Here is a 17574-nt window from a genome sequence, read left to right on the forward strand (position 1 = left end):
CCGCGCTCCCGCCGGGGAGGGCCCCGGGTGCGCCTCTAGCCAGGACGCCGCCCCGGAGACCACTGCGGGGGCGAGAGGGAGGGGTCCGGCCACGCCGCGCACACCGGCCGGCGAGCCGCAGCTCTCTAGGGGCGGGCACCCCGAATTTTCCAGTCTCTGTCGCCTCCTCCTTCCTACTGCGGCCGGGCGCCTGTGGATACTGAGAGGCAGCCCTGCGCCTCTCCCGGCTGGATCCCGGGCCTGACGGCAGGGGAATCGCGCTGCGGCCGGGGGCCATGGCGCTGGCGGGGCGGCGCGGCTTCGCCGGGAGCAGCCGCCGGGCGCGCTGAACCTCCTGCCCCGCCCGCGCGATCCGGCCCCGCAGCCGAGCGGGGACCGGCCCGGACCACGAGGCTCCCGAGTTCCCTCACAGGTAAGCGCAGGGGCCGGCCTTCCGGAGGGCACACAATGCCCCAAGGTGGGGAGCCCGAGTCACCAAGGGCTGGGTGGGAAAAGGAAGTAAACAGAAGGAAGATTCAGGAATCCCCAGGATGACTCCGGCTTCTCTCTGGCACGTTGTATCTTCAGCTTCTCAGGCGTCGGCCTGGAGGAGATTTAGGTGGGGAAGTCAGGGACGAGAGAGAAGAGACGATACAGAGAGAGACCAGGGGTGCGAAGGATGGAAAGGGGCCAGGCCCTTCGGCAAGCCAGAGACAGGAAACTGAGTGTTTGGATGGACAAGACGAAGTGTGTGTGTGGTCAGTGGTGGCGGGAGCATGCAGATGGCTGGAGAAGGCCCTGGTTCCCGAGCCTCTAGCAGCAGTGGTTCTTTTATGGGGGGTCGATGGAGGGTGATGGAGAAAGCACAGGTAGGCAGGAAGAGGTGCTTCTACTCAGCCGTGCCCTTTAAGTTCCAGATGATCAGCGCTACCTGTGCCCTGGAGACCCACTCTGCGTTCCTGCCCGAGGTGGCCGGCCCTCAGCCTTCCCCCGGTCTCAGAGAGCCCTGGTAGGTGGTCCATTCCAGAGCCCTTCCGCTGTTCCGGGTTCACTGGTCCAGGGCCAGTAGAAGCAGACACCAGTCAGAATGCGGAGGAACCAGGGCTTCTCCGACCCTGAGTACTCGGCTGAGTACTCCGCCGAGTACTCCGTCAGCCTGCCCTCTGACCCTGACCGCGGGGTGGGCCGGACCCATGAAATTTCTGTGCGGAACTCGGGGTCCTGCCTCTGCCTGCCTCGCTTCATGCGGCTGACGTTTGTGCCCGAGTCCTTGGAGAACCTGTACCAGACCTACTTCAAAAGGCAGCGCCACGAGACCCTGCTGGTGCTGGTGATATTCGCAGCCCTCTTCGACTGCTATGTGGTGGTTATGTGCGCCGTGGTCTTCTCCAGCGACAAGCTGGCTGCCCTCGTAGTGGCCGGCGTCGGGCTGGTGTTGGATGTCATCCTCTTCCTGCTCTGCAAAAAGGGGCTGCTCCCGAACCGGGTCACCCGGAAAGTGGTGCCCTACCTGCTGTGGCTGCTGATAACAGCCCAGGTCTTCTCCTACTTGGGACTGAACTTTGCCCATGCCCACGCGGCCAGTGACACAGTGGGTTGGCAGGCCTTCTTTGTCTTCTCCTTCTTCATCACGCTGCCCCTCAGCCTCAGTCCCATTGTCGTCATCTCTGTGGTCTCCTGTGTTGTGCACACGCTTGTCTTGGGGGTCACCGTGGCCCAGCAGCAGCAGGACGGGCTGAAGGGGATGCAATTGCTGAGAGAGGTGAGTCCGCCTTGGGTTTCACCCTGTGGCTTCCCCTCCCACCAGCTCACAGACAAAGGTGGTTTGGTACCTGTTTTGAAAGTGTGGGTTGGCATCATTTTCTTTGCCCTTGAATCAGAATGTGTCCTGGGGGCCTCGTGGGCTCTCAGTTGCCTGTGTAGGAAGGACCAGCTCTCCCTCAACCCCTGGCTTTACACTAGAGTTTGTCTGCTTGGTTCTAGGGACTGAAGGATGTCAGGACATTGGGCCTCAGGGCCACCCTGTCACCTGTGCGCAGTCCAAGTGGGTGGCAGGAAGGCCCACGTAGGCCTGGTGTGGAGGTAGTATTGTCCTGGCCATTCCCTTTTGTTGACCTCTGCCTTGTGTGGGGAAAGAGGCTCCCTTGGCTTCTGGTCTCTACTCTGTCATAGGCTGCCTTTGGCAAGTGGCTGACTTGTGTGGACTCAGTGACCCTCTGTCAAATGGGATAGTGTCTGCCTGCCTTCGTGATGTGCTTGATGTCAAGATGAAAGGAAATGTGAGTGGAAGTGTCCTGGGAAAACGTGAAGGGCTGTAGAAAGGGAAGGTGCTATTGTCATGGATCCACGCCTGCTGCTGGGAGCTCAGGGTGCCCTGAGCCACTGGAGGGTACTTCTCCCTGCAGAAGGCATGGTGTGGGGACACAGACGGAAACAGTGGTGCTGACCATGGCAGTAGAGGGCCCGCTAGTTCTGGAGGATGCCTTCTGCTGGAAGGGTGGAAATTTATCCTCAGCTTAACCAAGGGACAGTATTGTGCTCCACTGGGTGCCAAGACCCCGCTAGGTGCTGAGGGGCCACAGATGCCGGCAGATGTGATTCTCAGGCCTTCTGAGTTGATTTGATAATCCGTCTGGGGGACTCCGCAGGTCTTAGAGTCAGTGAACTCCAGTCATGCGTCCTACCTGCTTCCTCCGTGTTTGTGCATGAGACGGAAAGTGACCTGCTCAAGGCCACACAGCTAGTTATGGCAGTCATGTGGCTGGAGTGTCCATTTCTCAATTCCAGTTCTAGTACACGTTCTACTACGTCACACTGCTGCCTCCATCTCAGCCAAAGCCATTATTGTTGTCTCCGGGGATTGGGAGCTGAGTCTCTAGGTGCCCAGTGATGCCATTGGTGGTTGATGCAAGAACCCTGTGGGGCCAGATTTCCTATTGCCTCCTACTGGTTAGAGGAAAACACAGGTTTCTCTCTCTCTTTTTTTTTTTTTAATTTTTTCCTGGTTCTTAGACCAGGATTCTTCCTATTTCTCCTTATGGCTCATGTAATGTCCTCTCATGGAAGCTCTGTGCCTCTCGATTCTGCAGATGCATATGCGTTCACGCAGGCACAGCAACAGGTCTCTTTATTTTTCGCCCAGTGCTGTGTTCATGTAAGGTGACAACCTGCCATTACTGTCATGACTTCCCGGGTGGTGACTTAAGCTTGTGCCTCTGCCTGTTGAGGCCCCTGCTGGAAGCTGTCTGGGGAAGAATGGCGAGAAGCATTCCTATTAGGAATCAGTAGGAAGCACAGCTTGGGGGCATATAGGCAGGTGGGCCTGGCAGGATCTGGGGCCCGTGATCAAACTCGGAGCAGTTACCTTCTACCAGAGTCTCTTCTGGTTCTTTCCTCTCCACCGGGGCCCCTGGACTGCGTGAGTTTCCCATATGCTTTGCTGTCCATCAGGGGAGCAAAACAGAAATTCTCCCCTTTGGAGCCCAGAGGTTGAACCCATGATTTCTGCTGTCCTTTGGGTGTTGCTAAGAAATAAACACCCAAATAGATGAGGAAACAGAAAAAAGATAGAAAAATAAGTAAATCAAGAAAAAAAAGAATAACAATGTTAGCATCCCAAGAGAGCACGGCCTTGATATGGAAGCATTGCCCTGGATGTGGCTTTGGGAGTGAATGGGCTTTCAGTGGGCTGTGTTCCAGAAGTTTCTCAGTCACTAGTTTGGGACTAGTGTGACTTTTAAAGATGCCTGGGTTCCCAGACCCACCCACCAGTCTTCCTTAAGTCACGATGTCCCTGCTTTGGTTTCTATGAGTACAGTGGAAAGTGGGGGTGGGTGGCATCGTTTTTTTTTGCCCTTGAATCAAAATGTGTCCTGGGGACCTCTGGGGCTCTCAGACACCTGTGCAGGAAGGACCAGCTCTCCCTCAACCCCTGGCTTTTCACTAGAATTTGTCTACTTGGACCTAGGGACTGAAGGATGTTGAACATCAGCTGTGTGGCCCTGCGTTGCTGTGAGGAGAACCCCGTGATACACCTCCTGCAGCCATAGAGTGTCACCTGCCCGCTGCTCTTCTGGGCTGATGTTACCCCATGGGATGAGGGCTCTATCAAGGATATGAGGGGGTAGGGACTGGAGGACAGGGATGTGAGAACTGGGGAGCCAGACCCTCCCCCAATCTGGGGAATACCAGGAACTTTCCCCAGACCACAACTCCTCCGTTCTTTTCTTTCTCCTGTCTGTAGACTTCCTTCTCTTCTTCCAACATCTGTTAGCTCCAGCCAGGGACTCCCTCCTGGCTCAGTAGGGGATGAACTCACTTCCCCTACAGTTAGAAGCAGATGCTGGATTTAGGGGGCTTGTGAGTGCGTTTGTTGCCACTGTCACTGGCAGCACTGAAGAAACCCAACATTTCCAGTGCCCAACTCGTCTTCCTCTGCTTCCTCGTCTGCATCTTTCACCTCCTTGCACCCCTCGCAACCCATACTTGGCTCCGTGTGTGAAAGACAGAAGGGGTACAGGCCTCAGGACAGCCTGACATGTCAGAAAGCCATACAGCCTTTCCCGGGCTTTTCTCATGGGAGGCAGGCAGGTGGGTGCCCACAGGTAGAGCAGGTGGAGTCAAGGGATGTAGGATTGGGGTGTTGCTGGGGCTTCGTTCGTTAGTGAATGAGTAAATATTACTGAGCAACAGGTTTGGGCCTCGTAGCCTGTGGGGTCTGGGAATGAAGGGGTTAGATGATGCTGGTAGGAGGCTGGGGTGGAAGAGAGTGTGGCATGGGGCTGGGGTACTGGGGTAATGGGGGGGCAGGAGGAGCGAGCGGCAGCTGGCAGGGTGTTCTCACCTCCCTCCCCTTGCCTGAGCCCTGGCACCACCAGACCTGTTAGGGCACAACTTGCCCTTTACTACCCCAAATTGGTGAGGCAGAGGGGATTGAGAGCAGGACCGAGCAGCAGCTGCTGGCTGAGGGTGAAGGGGAAGGTGGGGTGGGGAGAAAATGCAGCTGAGATGGTGCCGGACGTTCCGGTGGCTCCCGGCTGTTCCTGAGACACTCACGGGCGCTCACATACACCTGTTAGCTTCTGACAGGGCCGTTAAGGAGTGAGTCTGTGGCAAGTTAGGGGTAAGGAACCCCTGAAAAATATAGCTTCATTTCATAGCAGAAAGCCTACTTGGGAGCAAAATTCTCTCATGGAATTAATAGCCTGTTTAGACCTTTATTCACAAATTAGAATGTGCTAGAGCTATGGATGTGTCACTCCTTTTCCACCTACAAATCACATAGCAAACCATTCGCCCAGTGAAGGGACATTGGGCTCTGAGGGGCTGGTGGCAGCTGCAGTAGGGAGGGTGTGAGGGAGCCAATGCTGCAGACCCCCCGTGTGCAGGCGGGAGTTACGGGTTCTATACCCACTGTCCCAATGAAGCCTGCATGTTACTGGTTCCATTTTATAGATGGGAAACTGAGGATGGGGGAAGTTGAGAGGAGGTAGAGCGGCTGGATAACTGGGGAGGGTCACTGGTGAGTGAGAAGTGGGATGGTGGGCGGGGACATGGGGGGGCTTCCCCAAAAGCCTCCCTTTGTCTGGCACCCAGGCTGCTAGGCTCCCTCCTGCTTCTCTGGCTGCCTGCAAATGTCTTTGCTAAGCAGTGTTGAGACTGTATCAAGAGGTGGGGGGGCGCCCAAAGTATCCTAGAACGCACCTCTCTCTCTCCTCCTGGGAATTGGACGCAAGGAGAGGGACGTCCGTGACAGAATGTTCCTTGTGGGAACGTGGCTGGGAGTTCATGAGACACGAAGTGGGGTGAGTTGGGATAGGAGCTGTGGGGTGGGCAGGAAGACAGCAGCCAGGGGCTCTGAGCAGCAAGAGGCAGTCGCCGTGGGAGAGGTGTGCAGGCCTCAGGATGGGAGGAGGCGTATTCAGCCCGGTCTTGGCTGTCTGGCCTTGGGCTCTGCCATTGTCCCAGGGAGGGACAGAAGGGGTCATCCTTCCATGATCAGTGTGCAGAAGGGCTTGTTAAGGACGGGAATAATAAGGAAATGCATAGGAGGGCCGTCAAATCCAGCTGCCCAGGAGGAAGGATAGTCGATTATCGAACATGTAAACAGCTTTGCACAAAGTCACCCCCAGTCCTTACCCCTGTCGCATTTCTCTGTGGCCTTTTCTGATCCTTATCTATGTGTAAACAGGTTTCCCAGTTCGTCATCACTGTGCATATGCAGTTTAGGTCCCACCTTTCCACCCACATTATTTCACTGACATTTTGCTGTGAGCATCAGTCTTCGTGTTTATTACGTTAAATCAGCACTTTATCATCCGCTTGGTTTTTCTGGAGAGGAAACCGAAGCCCAGGGCTGGGCCAGTGTGGCCAGGTCCAGACACCAGTCTCCATTGCGGGGTGGGGGGGTGTCCCCTTGCCCCCTCAAGCCTGCCTCCTGAGCTTCAAGGTATGCTTTATGGTTACATGTATGTACACACACACACACACACACACACACACACACACACACACACACACTTGCATTGTCCGCCCAGCAGCCCTGGTAAATTCTCCATGAGACAAAATTGCTAGGACTGCACGGTTATTCTTGTTCTGCAGTTTCTTCACAAATGTACAGTGAATCCCACCTGCTCGGATGCTCCAATCTCCTCTCAGGAACATGCACACTTTTTTTTTTTTTTTTTTTTTAGAAATTTTCATTTTTTTTAAGATTTCATTGGGGAAGGGGAACAGGACTTTATTGGGGAACAGTGTGTACTTCCAGGCCTTTTTTCCAAGTCAAGTTGTTGTCCTTTCAATCTTAGTTGTGGAGGGTGCTGTTCAGCTTCAAGTTGTTGTCCTTTCAGTCTTAGTTGTGGAGGGCACAGCTCAGCTCCAGGTCCAGTTGCCATTGCTAGTTGCAGAGGGCGCAGCCCACCATCCCATGCAGGAGTCGAACCGGCAACCTTGTGGTTGACAGGACATGCTCCAACCATCTGAGCCATCCGGGAGCTTAGTGGCAGCTCAGCTCAGGGTGCCGCGTTCAATCTTAGTTTCAGGGGGCGCTACCCACCATCCCTTGCGGGAGTCGAAGAATCGAACTGGCAGCCTTGTGGTTGAGAGCCCATTGGCCCATGTGGGAATCGAACCGGCAGCCTTCGGAGTTAGGAGCACAAAGCTCCAACTGCCTGAGCCACCAGGCTGGCCCAGGAATATGCACACTCTTGATGATAGACATCCGTGGGTACAATCCTCCCAGCATTCGGATGTGTGCTCAGAGGTAACACCCAACACACGTGGAGTGTAGACAGGGTGCCCGCATTTACTGAGCTCTTGCTGTGTTTCAGTTGAGTATCTCCCAGCCAGAGGTAGACATTATTTTTATTTTACAGATGGGGGAAACTGAAATGTGTGATGAGTGCAGTGACGCATCCAGGGCCATATATCTAAGAGCTGGTGGAGCGGGATTGGAACTTAGGTCACTGGGATCCCAGAGTTCCTTCTCTTCTGCAGTCATGAAAGAACACCTTCGATCTTCCCTCAGAGACCATTGAGATACAGTTCCAACCAGATTGGGTCTTTGGTCTTTGAGTGCATAACTGTTAGAAAGAGCAGCTTGGGGGATGCGGTAGTGTTTCTAGGGGCAGACCTATTGCCATTGATCAAGGAGCACAGCTGTCTGGGGGTTTAATGTTGCAACCAACGGCCCCTATACATCTTCTGTGGCTGTAGGAGGCATCATTACAGGATGCTGTAGTAACTGATGTCCATAATGATGACCCACTCATCAAAAAAAATGTTAGATTACATTTAGTATAAAGTGGGACATAGTGTTGCATTCTAAAAGCATTTTTATCAGAAATGGATGAAAACAACGTTGGACAGATAAGGATTGTATTTTGGCTCTTGAGGAAACTCACTAATGTGGATGGCTCATTTCTCCAAGGCCTTACTTGCATGTATATCCAGTCTTTTACCATGTGTTTCAGTTGTGCATTGCTGTGTAACAACCTCAAAACTTAGTGGCTTAAAACAATAACAAATATCTTGTGATTCTGTGGGTTGACTGTGCTCAGCTGAGCAGGTTTTCTGCTTCACATGACCCTGGCTGGGGTCACTCACTTGGCTGCCTGGATTATTTCATTCAGCCTCCAGTGATCAGCTGACAGCTGTGCTGGCAAGTTCTAAGAAGGCCTTACATGTCTGGAGCCTCGGCCTTACGTGACTTTTCCAAGTGGTTAGCTTGGGCTCACAGCATGGTGGTGTCTGGGGACCCATCAGAGTTGGGCAAAGCAAGTCACAAGGCTAACCCAGGTGCACGAAAAGGGGAAGTTGCTTCTACCCTGATATGAGAGTGATGTGTACATACAGGGAGGGAGGGAATGGAAGGCAGCCATTTACCAAACCAGGGACACATAAGGGAGGCAGGGGAGAAGGGACTGAAGAAAGCCAAGAGTCTGGTGGGGGTCAAAATAACTCGATGACCGCAGGATGCTTCAGAAGTTAGAAATGTGGTCCAGAGCAGGGTGTACATAACTTCCTGAGGGTAGTGATTTTCTACGAGAGCCAGTACATCATTTCTAAGATTTTTGGAATGTTTCAGAAACTGCGCTGCATAAAAAGGCGATGGCTTGCCGTTCATCTGTGTGGCCATTGCCTTGCGTTCATGAGAATTCCTTCTCAGCTTTTCAAACATGCATATCCCCTTGGTCCAGGGCACTGTACCGGGGTATGGGGAAGCTGTCCTGCCTCTGATCACAACCCCAGCACCCATCCTAGCCCTTTCTCTCCACACATCAGCTGGACAGACAGCTTGGCTCTGACATTTGGATTCCTTTCCCAGGTGGGTATTGACTCCTGTATGTCTTTCAAAAATGTTGAATTTGTCTTTCTTAGCAGGTTGTAATTTGCCTCGAGGAGAGATTGAGACCCATAGTGGAATTCCTTTGCAGCCCCTGGCAGTGCCTTGGTCATGGCCATCGTTCTATAAATGTTTGTTGAATATATACATCCCTGCTCTTCTTTTACCTTTGTTTCCTTCCTCATCAACACTCATTGAGAGCTTGATACATTTTGGCTAGACCCAGGCTACGGGAACTGTTCTGGTGTTAATCCAAGTAATTTGAGAATGATTTTTTAAAGCAAGATTTATATGACTCTTCAAGGATGCTAATCAATACTCCTTCACCATTTTCTGGTCTAGGTATAAATCAGCAATAGAAAGTGAGTCACTGATATCCTGTTGGCCAAATTCTAATCTCCTTGGGCAAAAATGATTTGCATAAGATTACACAGAAGAATGGCTGAGCAGAGCAGAGTTGGAACTCTCACCATCCCACCTGCCCCACTTGTTCCTCTAGTCTAAGGAGACGACACTTCATTCCCTCCATTGCTTATCAGGCATTTCGTCAGAGCTGCCAGCATTGTTCTAGGCAGGGTATAAAAGGATGAGTAAAACTCAGCTCTTGCCTTCGAGGAACTCACAGATTGTGGTACATGTCTTGCTAGTGAGAGAGGGCCTGCCTTTGGAAACAGAGGAAGGCTTCCAAAGAGTTGGCCCTTGAGTTGGGCTTTGAAGGATGAGTAGGAGTTGGCCAGCAGTGAGAATGGGCCTTTCTGGTTAGAGTCATAGGAGGGTCTCACTTATTTGGGACTGGTGAGATTACTGTGTAACGGAGCATGAATGGGTGGCAGGAGCTGGAGAGTAAAGGTGTAGAGAAGCCAGATAGCAGAAGGGCTAAGAAATTTGGGCTTTATTCCTATGATGAAATTTGGGCTCAATTGAAAGAATATAAGCAGGGGACAGATAAGATCTGATTTGCATTTAGAAGAATCATTCTGGGGGACTTGAGTAAGGCCAAGACTGATTGGCAAGCTACTGACTTAATCCAAGCACGGCCCAGGAGAGCTGTCCCCCAAGATGGAAACGGAGGATGGAGAAGATGAGTTCAGTCTGAGGTGCCCGTGGGACATCCAAGTGGAGCTATCAGATTATTCAGTGGATAATTATTCTCTATGCCAGGCCCTGTGCTCAAGATCCAGAGCTTAGAAGAGAAGTCTCAAGTTCAGATTTGGGAATCATTAGCACTTAAGTGGCACCCAAACTGTAGCAAGGATGAAGGGTTGCCCAGGGAGAATGCATAGAATCAAGAGGGAAGAGAGCTCAGGACCCAACCCCAGGGAGCAGTCTGGTGGTGGTAGGGTCCGTAGCATGGAGTGTCCATGCCCAATCCCTGCGTCTACTTCCTGCCCGGGCCCCTGCTTGTCTCAAGTGGCCTGTGATGGGTGGGCAGAGCAAGAGAGAGCCCCTGTCTGATGGTGTTTGCACCACTGGTTGGTTCTCTTGCATTTGGGAAACTTGACAAGTGGACGTGAGGTGGGGCCAGGGCGTTAGGCGGGAGGCTGGCTTCTCACTGTTGTACCAGGCAAACAAGGGTACAGACGTGTTACTTGTTAGCCGGTGGGAGAGGGGTGGATAGAGAGGCACTTTACAAACTATAAAACATCGTGCAAATGCTAGTTATCTTTATTGCGCTTAATCTTGACAAACCATCTCTGATCTTTGATCTGTGAATGAATCAGACCAGGGTTATTATTCTTTCTTTCATTTTTTTTCTGTGTAACCAACTGGCTCTTTTCTTCTCACTGTGAAAGCATTATTTTAAAGAAAGTTTTCAATTATAAAGTGCTTTATAATACTGCAGAAACTTTGGAAACAAGAGAAAAGAAATTTATTGTAATCCTATCTTAACCAATTTTTTTTGCTTGTTCCTTTCTAGCTTTTCATATGGAAGTTTTTACATAGCTATGCACGTTACCCCTGCTTTTCTTAGTTAGCTTTGCAGCACAGACTTTTTTGTATTTTAAATTAATCTTTACAAGAATCGATTTTAATGGCTGCATATTATGATGTTGGCTAAATGTACCATAATTAACTCAACTGTCCCTTTTCTGTAGGGCATTTGGTTACTCTTACTTTATCACTTATTTACTGATTTATATATAATGCCAGCAGCCCACTGCCTCTCTCCTTTCCCCTCCCGACCATTTTATGTCTGGTGATGCTGCTTTTTTCTGCTCATGTTTTCTTTCATCTGTTTCTTCCAGAGAAAATCCTTCTTGTGGTTCCTAAGACATTTGCTTTGATTAGTAATGAAACCTTGTCTTGCCTTTTCTCTTTTCTCTCTTCGAGAACATTTTCTTTGTTGTAAACAGAAAAGAAAATGACATGTTTCAAAACAAATCCCACCCCTTTATCCCTTTTACCCCCATTCAAAGCCCCAATGTAAGTGGACTGGATTTGAACTTGGCAAGAGTCCTGTGATTGTGGTTTGTTGTTCCCGTGTCATTTCAAGACGAGCCCCCATGAATGTAACTTGGTGCCAGCTGAGTCAAATCTGGCAGTGGGAGCTCGTTGGTGGGTTCCTCGGCTACCCCGGGAAGGCTGAGTTTGTCACCCAAGGGGACTGGGCTCTGGAGAATTGATCCCCATGGGTCAATTCTTAAGAGACTGACCCATAAACCCAAGGCTCGGTCACCACCTAACGATGGTAGGTGGACCTTCGCTCTCCCAGGAAGGGAATGTTAGATCTGTTATTGGGTATAAATTTGCTACCAATTCCTAAGAAACCAAATCAGTAATTTTCTGCAGGGGAGCCAAACTCATTGCATGGTACTGAGGGTGGGTCATCACCCCAGGCTGGGGCTGGCAGCCCCCCCCCACCGCCCACGCCCCACGTTCTCACTTCCCTGTGTTGGACGACTCTTGTTGGCTAGACACAGCCTCCCCCACATTGCTAGAAAAGTGGCACCAATTCTCACTCTGCAGCTCTCTTTTTCCTAAACGCCTACACCTGAGTACAGTTTGTCTTTCATTGGTGCAGGATTAAGCCCTCTGGAAGACAGTGTTAATCCCTCCCCCCGTCCTCCAGTTGGCATTGTAGTTAATATTATGTTGCCATCTCTGGGGACACATTTGGGACATTGCCTCTTAATTTTAGTAAAGGGCCCAATGTAGGGTGTTCAGGGAGCATTTCCTATCACTTCCATCGTATCTTGGCTCAGACCCACTGACCTCTACAGTTATAAACTTAGGGTCCTCGGGAGCCTGACCCACAGGTGGGCTTTCTGTTTTGGGAATCTGTGATTTGATGTGGATTCTCTTGGCTCCTCATTTGGCAGCTGTGAGATCTTTGGGACGTTCTTTAATCTCTAGGTCTAGTTTCCGCCTCTGTGAAATGACCAGTGATACCTTCGTCACTGGGTTAGTGCAGTGATGAAACGTACCAGCGGATGTACATGGCCTTGTCGTGCAGGGCCTCATATGCAGCTGGCACTAAGAAATGCCTGTTGCTCTGGCGGGCATTGTCATTGTCATTATTATTGGCTGTGATGAAGAGGAGTTTTAGCAAAGCCTGGGTCAACCCCCGGGAGGGAAGAACCGCTCCAGGTTCCAGGTGGTTGTAGTGCACCTTGATTGGGTTGTCTCACGCTCATCCCGGCACTCCTTTTTTTTGTTGGACCATCATTTTTTTGTTATTGTTGCCTTATAAATGTTAGAGAGATGAAGTTTTCTCTATGAGGACAGAGAATACTGTGCTTTGGATGCAGGTTTTTTTGGTTTGTTTTTGTTTTCATCATGGCAGTGGCTTTTTACTTAATCTTTTTCTTTATTCCCTATTTTTGGGAGGAGTGAATTACGAGTAGATGGCAGGTGGAGTGACAGACACAGTGAGGGAATCTCTGGAATGACTGGACTGGAGGACTGCCAAATGTCTCTTCCCATCCGTCAAAGCCCAGAGCTGTGTGGAACGTGTTTCTTTATTGCAAATCAAGAAGACCACGGGTTCGTGACGTACCCCTCATGACTCTCATGACTGGATTTAGGGGGGAAAAGGACACGGAGCTCACAGTCCACCTTGCAGGCAGTGCCAGAGCCCTTCGGTGGGACCCCACACATCCTCTAGCCTTTGTCTCCATTTCCCTAGGGATGGGGAACTCACTTTCCTTCAGAACAACCTAACTGGTCTGAAGACTGTCCAAACTAGTTACAAATAATATCGACATAGGTCTTTACAGTACTTCTTATCTATGTCACGTTATTTGGTCCTCATGGCTCTGCTGTGAATGGACGTTTCTGTGTGGCATTTTATAGATGAGAAAGCAGAGGAGGGACACAGGGCAGGTAATCAAGTGGCCGGGTCACATAGTGAAAATGCAGGTGGGCGGGTCTCAAGTCCAGTCTCCCAGATCCACATGCAGTGAAAGTCCTTTTATCTGATGACGTTGCGACAGGTAGTTGGTCAGTGAATGCAGACAGTTGAATGATTGTGACGGTGGTCATGGGACAGTCTGTCAAAACACACAGAACAATACACCAAAAAGAAGGAATTTTACTGGATGTGAAAAAAAGGGAATTAAAAAAAATAAACGCTGGATGGTGGCCAACAGATGGCCTCAACAAGTGTGGCAAGAGCTATGATATCTCAGACACTCTGGGGCTGGGGTGTGGGGGGGGCTTGTAAAGGTACAAAGTGACAAAAGTGTTCCATATTGTGGGGTGTAATCACGCAGCTGGATAAATTTGCCAACACTCATCAAAATATACACTTTAAATAGGTGCCTTTAATTGTATGTAAACAGTAAATCAAGAAAGTAAATTTTTAAAAAAATCAGTAAAATCCAGGAATCACACCAAAAATTGCACAAACATAGGTAATTTATATATATTGAAAATAGCGTATTTTAGTTGGAAACATTTATCTGTACAGTCACTTGCTCATCTTTTGTTGAAGAGAAAGATCTTTTCTTTGCAACTGGGTGCCCTCACCGGTGTATTTTGTGGCCTTCATTTGTAGCTAGGATGTGTTGTCTATAATTTCCAGTTCCCTTCAAGTGGAGGGAAAATTCAAAGTCACTTGGAAATAATCTGGGTACAGAAGCCTAGATTTTTATGACATTTTTCTTTTTGGCTTTTTTTTTTTTGGCCAAATTTTTATTGTTGTCTCACCAACTTCCATTTCATTAGCAATTTCTTTCAGCTACTCACATTTACCAGAAATGTCCAACATAATTCACTTTACTTGCCTTAGAAATATCAACTTCGTTTCACACTCATATTTCATCTGTTTAGGTTCTGTTTACTTAAATTATGTAAACACAATACCAAAAAAACAATTGACATGAGCAGGTTTGTGACTAAACACATCTGATCTTGGGAGAGACTCCGAAAGTTGGAACAGAACTGCAGGGGGGTTTCAGAGAGGATCCTGTGAGCTGTGCGTGTAAGGTCAGTAGGTTTTACAGAGGGTGGGAGGTGCTGATCTGGAATATCGGTTTGGAGAGCTTCAGAGCTGTGCTGTGCTCCTGCCCCATCCTGCTCCCTCTTAGTGTCCATTCCTGGTTCTTGTTTATCCAGAGGAAGTAACACACACCTCCCTCTTGTTTTCTACCCAGCAGCCCTTCCTTGAATTTAGCCACCTTACTCTCCCTTAGTCTCCTCTTTAGCCTAAACCATCTCATTTTTTCAAGAAGTCCTCAGGGAACGTGGGGTCTGGAGCTTACATCATCCTGGGTACTTCGCTGGCTGCAAACTGAAACATGATGATGCCCCAGGACAGGAGTGCCTTTTCTGATTTACATACATTTCCCCCTTCTCCTCTAGGAACTCTGTCCATCCTACCTTGTCGCAGACACAAATATGCGAGGTATAAATTCTATAGCTCTAATTTAAGATTTGGTAGGGTGGGTGGCTTCCACTCCTGGAAAGTTGAGATATCGTTCATGAAAGAATTAGAGTCAGCATAAAAACTCAAGTTAATATAAAGAAACCCACTGCTGCCTAGGTGGCAGGTCAGCTCTGTGGAGACTGATCGAGTGTTCCCTGGCCTGGCAGGATGTGCTGTTTAAGGCAGTGGGGTGAAGCAGAAGAGCCTTTCTCGGGGACCATTTAGCCAGAAACTGCTGCTCGTGGCTGGAGGTTGTGTTCGCCTCCCTGAGCTGTCTGCTGACCACACCGTGTTCTCCCACAGCCTGCACACCCCATGTCGTCTCCCTTCCCCTTTGCTCCTCTGTTCTTGTCGCCCTGCCAGAGCAGCCGAGATCAACACGGTTATCAAGTTAACCGGAGTCTGACACATCCCCTTCTTTGTCTGTTCTCTTCTTTTCTTGCAGGGATGCTGTATTTGTTGTTGATGACTTAAAATATGTAGTTTCATTTGTATGCCTTTTGATGGGCATCTACCTTCCATTCATTTATTAATGTATCTTTTCATTCAGCCAAACTCGAATGGCCCTGGACTCATGTTTGCACAAGTTGTTTGGTGCTGGGGATACAGAGACGAGTACGTGGGGTCCTGCCTACAAGGGAGGCCCAGCTTGGTTTATGTCCTTTCTTAACAAACAAACAAACAAAGAATTATTATCTAGATATGGGCCATGCACAGATCAGTTCCTCCATAAATATTTGTTGAATGTTGATGCATGAATTATTGTTAGGCTGAATCACATTAAATCACCAGTATTCAACTACTTTCAATTTGCCAAAAATGGCCATTTCGTTTCATGTGGTTCAATCTAATATAAAATAACAAATGTGTTTATTATGGAAAGCCTTTAAAATACTAAATAATATGGAGCTATATTACCCATAATATTAGCCCTTGGGGATACCTACTGTTAACATTGGGCCCCTTTCTGCAGATAGATAGGAAGGTTGGTTTTTCTTCATGCAACTGCTTGTTGTAAGATATCCTTCAACCTAGGCAGGAGTATAAGGAATGAAAATGAAAGCCCCCCTCCCACCTTCCCTCTCCTGCTTCCCTTCCCCCAAGCAACCCTTGCCAAGTGTTTGGTGTGTATACTTTTAGAGAACTTTCAATGAATTTGCATATATATGTGAAGATATGCACATTTAGGTTTGAAAGATGATATATGTAACTTTATGCAAATCAGTGAAACAAACCTCTCAGTGCTAACGTCTGAACATTCCTCTGGTAACCAGTTTCCCTCTCAGGTGGTGAAGTGCACCTGCAGCCATTTCCTCCTTCAGCTAGGAGGTCCCACTCGAGGTCTGTGCTGGTGGCCTCTCATGTGCGGCTGAGCAAGAGCCAGATGGAGGCCAGCTGCTCCTGCCAGCCTCCAAAAGGACTCTTTCACGTACCATTGAGCAGGAAGCACAGGCATAGCCCCGCCCAGCAGTCTGATGGTGGAGGCAGCAGCATGGACAGCAGCATCCAGAGTGAAGTGCTGCCGTTAGATCTGGTCCCAAGTGAGTGGTTTACTCACCGGGAGTCTCAGAGTCATCTGAATCACACATGTCAGCTCACAGGGCAGAAGAGAGAGGGTGGTAGTTGTGGAGAAGGAGGCCGAGAGTCAGGAGATGGAGGGAAGCCAGGCTAGGGGCTGGATGCTCAGGGCTCTGGGTGGTGCAGTGAACCCAATGGGCCTCTGTTGGAGGGCTGGGGCTTCATTTATCCACATCCCTGTCAAGTGCTGACATTCTTTGCATTTCTGATTTTACTTGTTTTGTCGTGGTTTTTTTTGTCAGTGAATAGGAGTTGAGTTCAAGCTCAGCCCTTCTGTGGGTGCTGAGCAAACCATTTGATCTCACCGAATTTGGTTTCTTCCTCCATAGGCACGGAGGATAGAGGGCATGTCACCGGAGAGTAAGAGTCAGATGCAGGAACAGGTGCTGGGTTCCGAGGCTGGATCTGCCATTTGCCAGCTCTGTAATCTTGGTCCAAGTGCTTGGCCCTCTCTGTCCTTCTTAACTAAGCTTCTGAATAGAATAGTGCTTGCCTCCTAGGTTTGCTGTGACGATGATGGTGCCAGCTCTTACAGGGTTGTGGTAACGAATGAGGCAATGAATGAAAACACCTTTGTAAACCTCAAAGCCCCATTCATGTGCAAGTGTTACTATATGTTATTATAAGTGCACTATTATTATATGTTTATCTTTAACTGTGTAACCCCCCCCCCCAAAATGTAACTATTTGCTGGTGCTATGGTGTTTCCTCAAAAATAAGACCTAACTGGAAAATAACAAAAAGCATGATTTTTCAGGATGACATTCCCTGAACATAAGCCCTAATGCGTCTTTTGGAGCAAAAATTAATATAAGACCTGGTCTTATTTTCGGGGAAACACAGTAAACTGCATTTTGCTTGAGTGGGATTTACAAATCAGGATGAGTTGGAGTTTGTACCTGAGAGGATCTTGTTCCTCCTGCTGCCTACTGTCCCCTACTGCCCGTATCTCTTCTGCCAAGAGGGATGCCTCGTAGATCTTACTGAGTGTTTCCATAGAGGACACTGAGGCCAAGAGGGGAAGTGCCTTTCCCAAGGTCACAGAGTGAGGCAGTTCAGAGCCTTCGTCTCCTGGCCCCCATGCCAGTGCTCTTCCAACCCCTCAGAGAGCTGATGAACTGTATGACGCTGCTTGTGTGGTGGGGCAGGGGTCTGCCACAGGTACAGGAAATGGAAAGGAGACAGAGGGTCTGTTCACGAGTGTACTGTGTGTTTCTGCTTTGGGAACTTATGTGGAGATGAGGGAGCTTCAGAAGGGTGTGGGAGGGCCAGGTGGGCATTGGAGGCAATTGACATTGGGATATGGGAT

General features: G+C 49.5%; 1 protein-coding gene across 2 annotated transcripts in view; it reads left to right on the top strand.

Moving 5' to 3' along the window:
- The first annotated feature begins 269 nt into the window (after positions 1-269).
- ADCY3 (adenylate cyclase 3) overlaps positions 270-17574 on the top strand; it is a 74821-nt gene continuing 57516 nt past the window's right edge. Inside the window, exons 1-2 of one of the 2 annotated variants that reach the window (XM_033124502.1) lie at positions 270-412; positions 891-1741. In XM_033124502.1, coding sequence (XP_032980393.1) covers positions 1067-1741 — 675 coding nt within the window. In that variant the 5' untranslated portion in view covers positions 270-412; positions 891-1066. The remainder of the gene's footprint in view (positions 413-890; positions 1742-17574) is intronic. The other variant, XM_033124501.1, reaches the window with a different exon arrangement.

The sequence above is a fragment of the Rhinolophus ferrumequinum genome, chromosome 13 (genome assembly GCF_004115265.2).
Source record: "Rhinolophus ferrumequinum isolate MPI-CBG mRhiFer1 chromosome 13, mRhiFer1_v1.p, whole genome shotgun sequence".
Lineage (NCBI taxonomy): Eukaryota > Metazoa > Chordata > Mammalia > Chiroptera > Rhinolophidae > Rhinolophus > Rhinolophus ferrumequinum.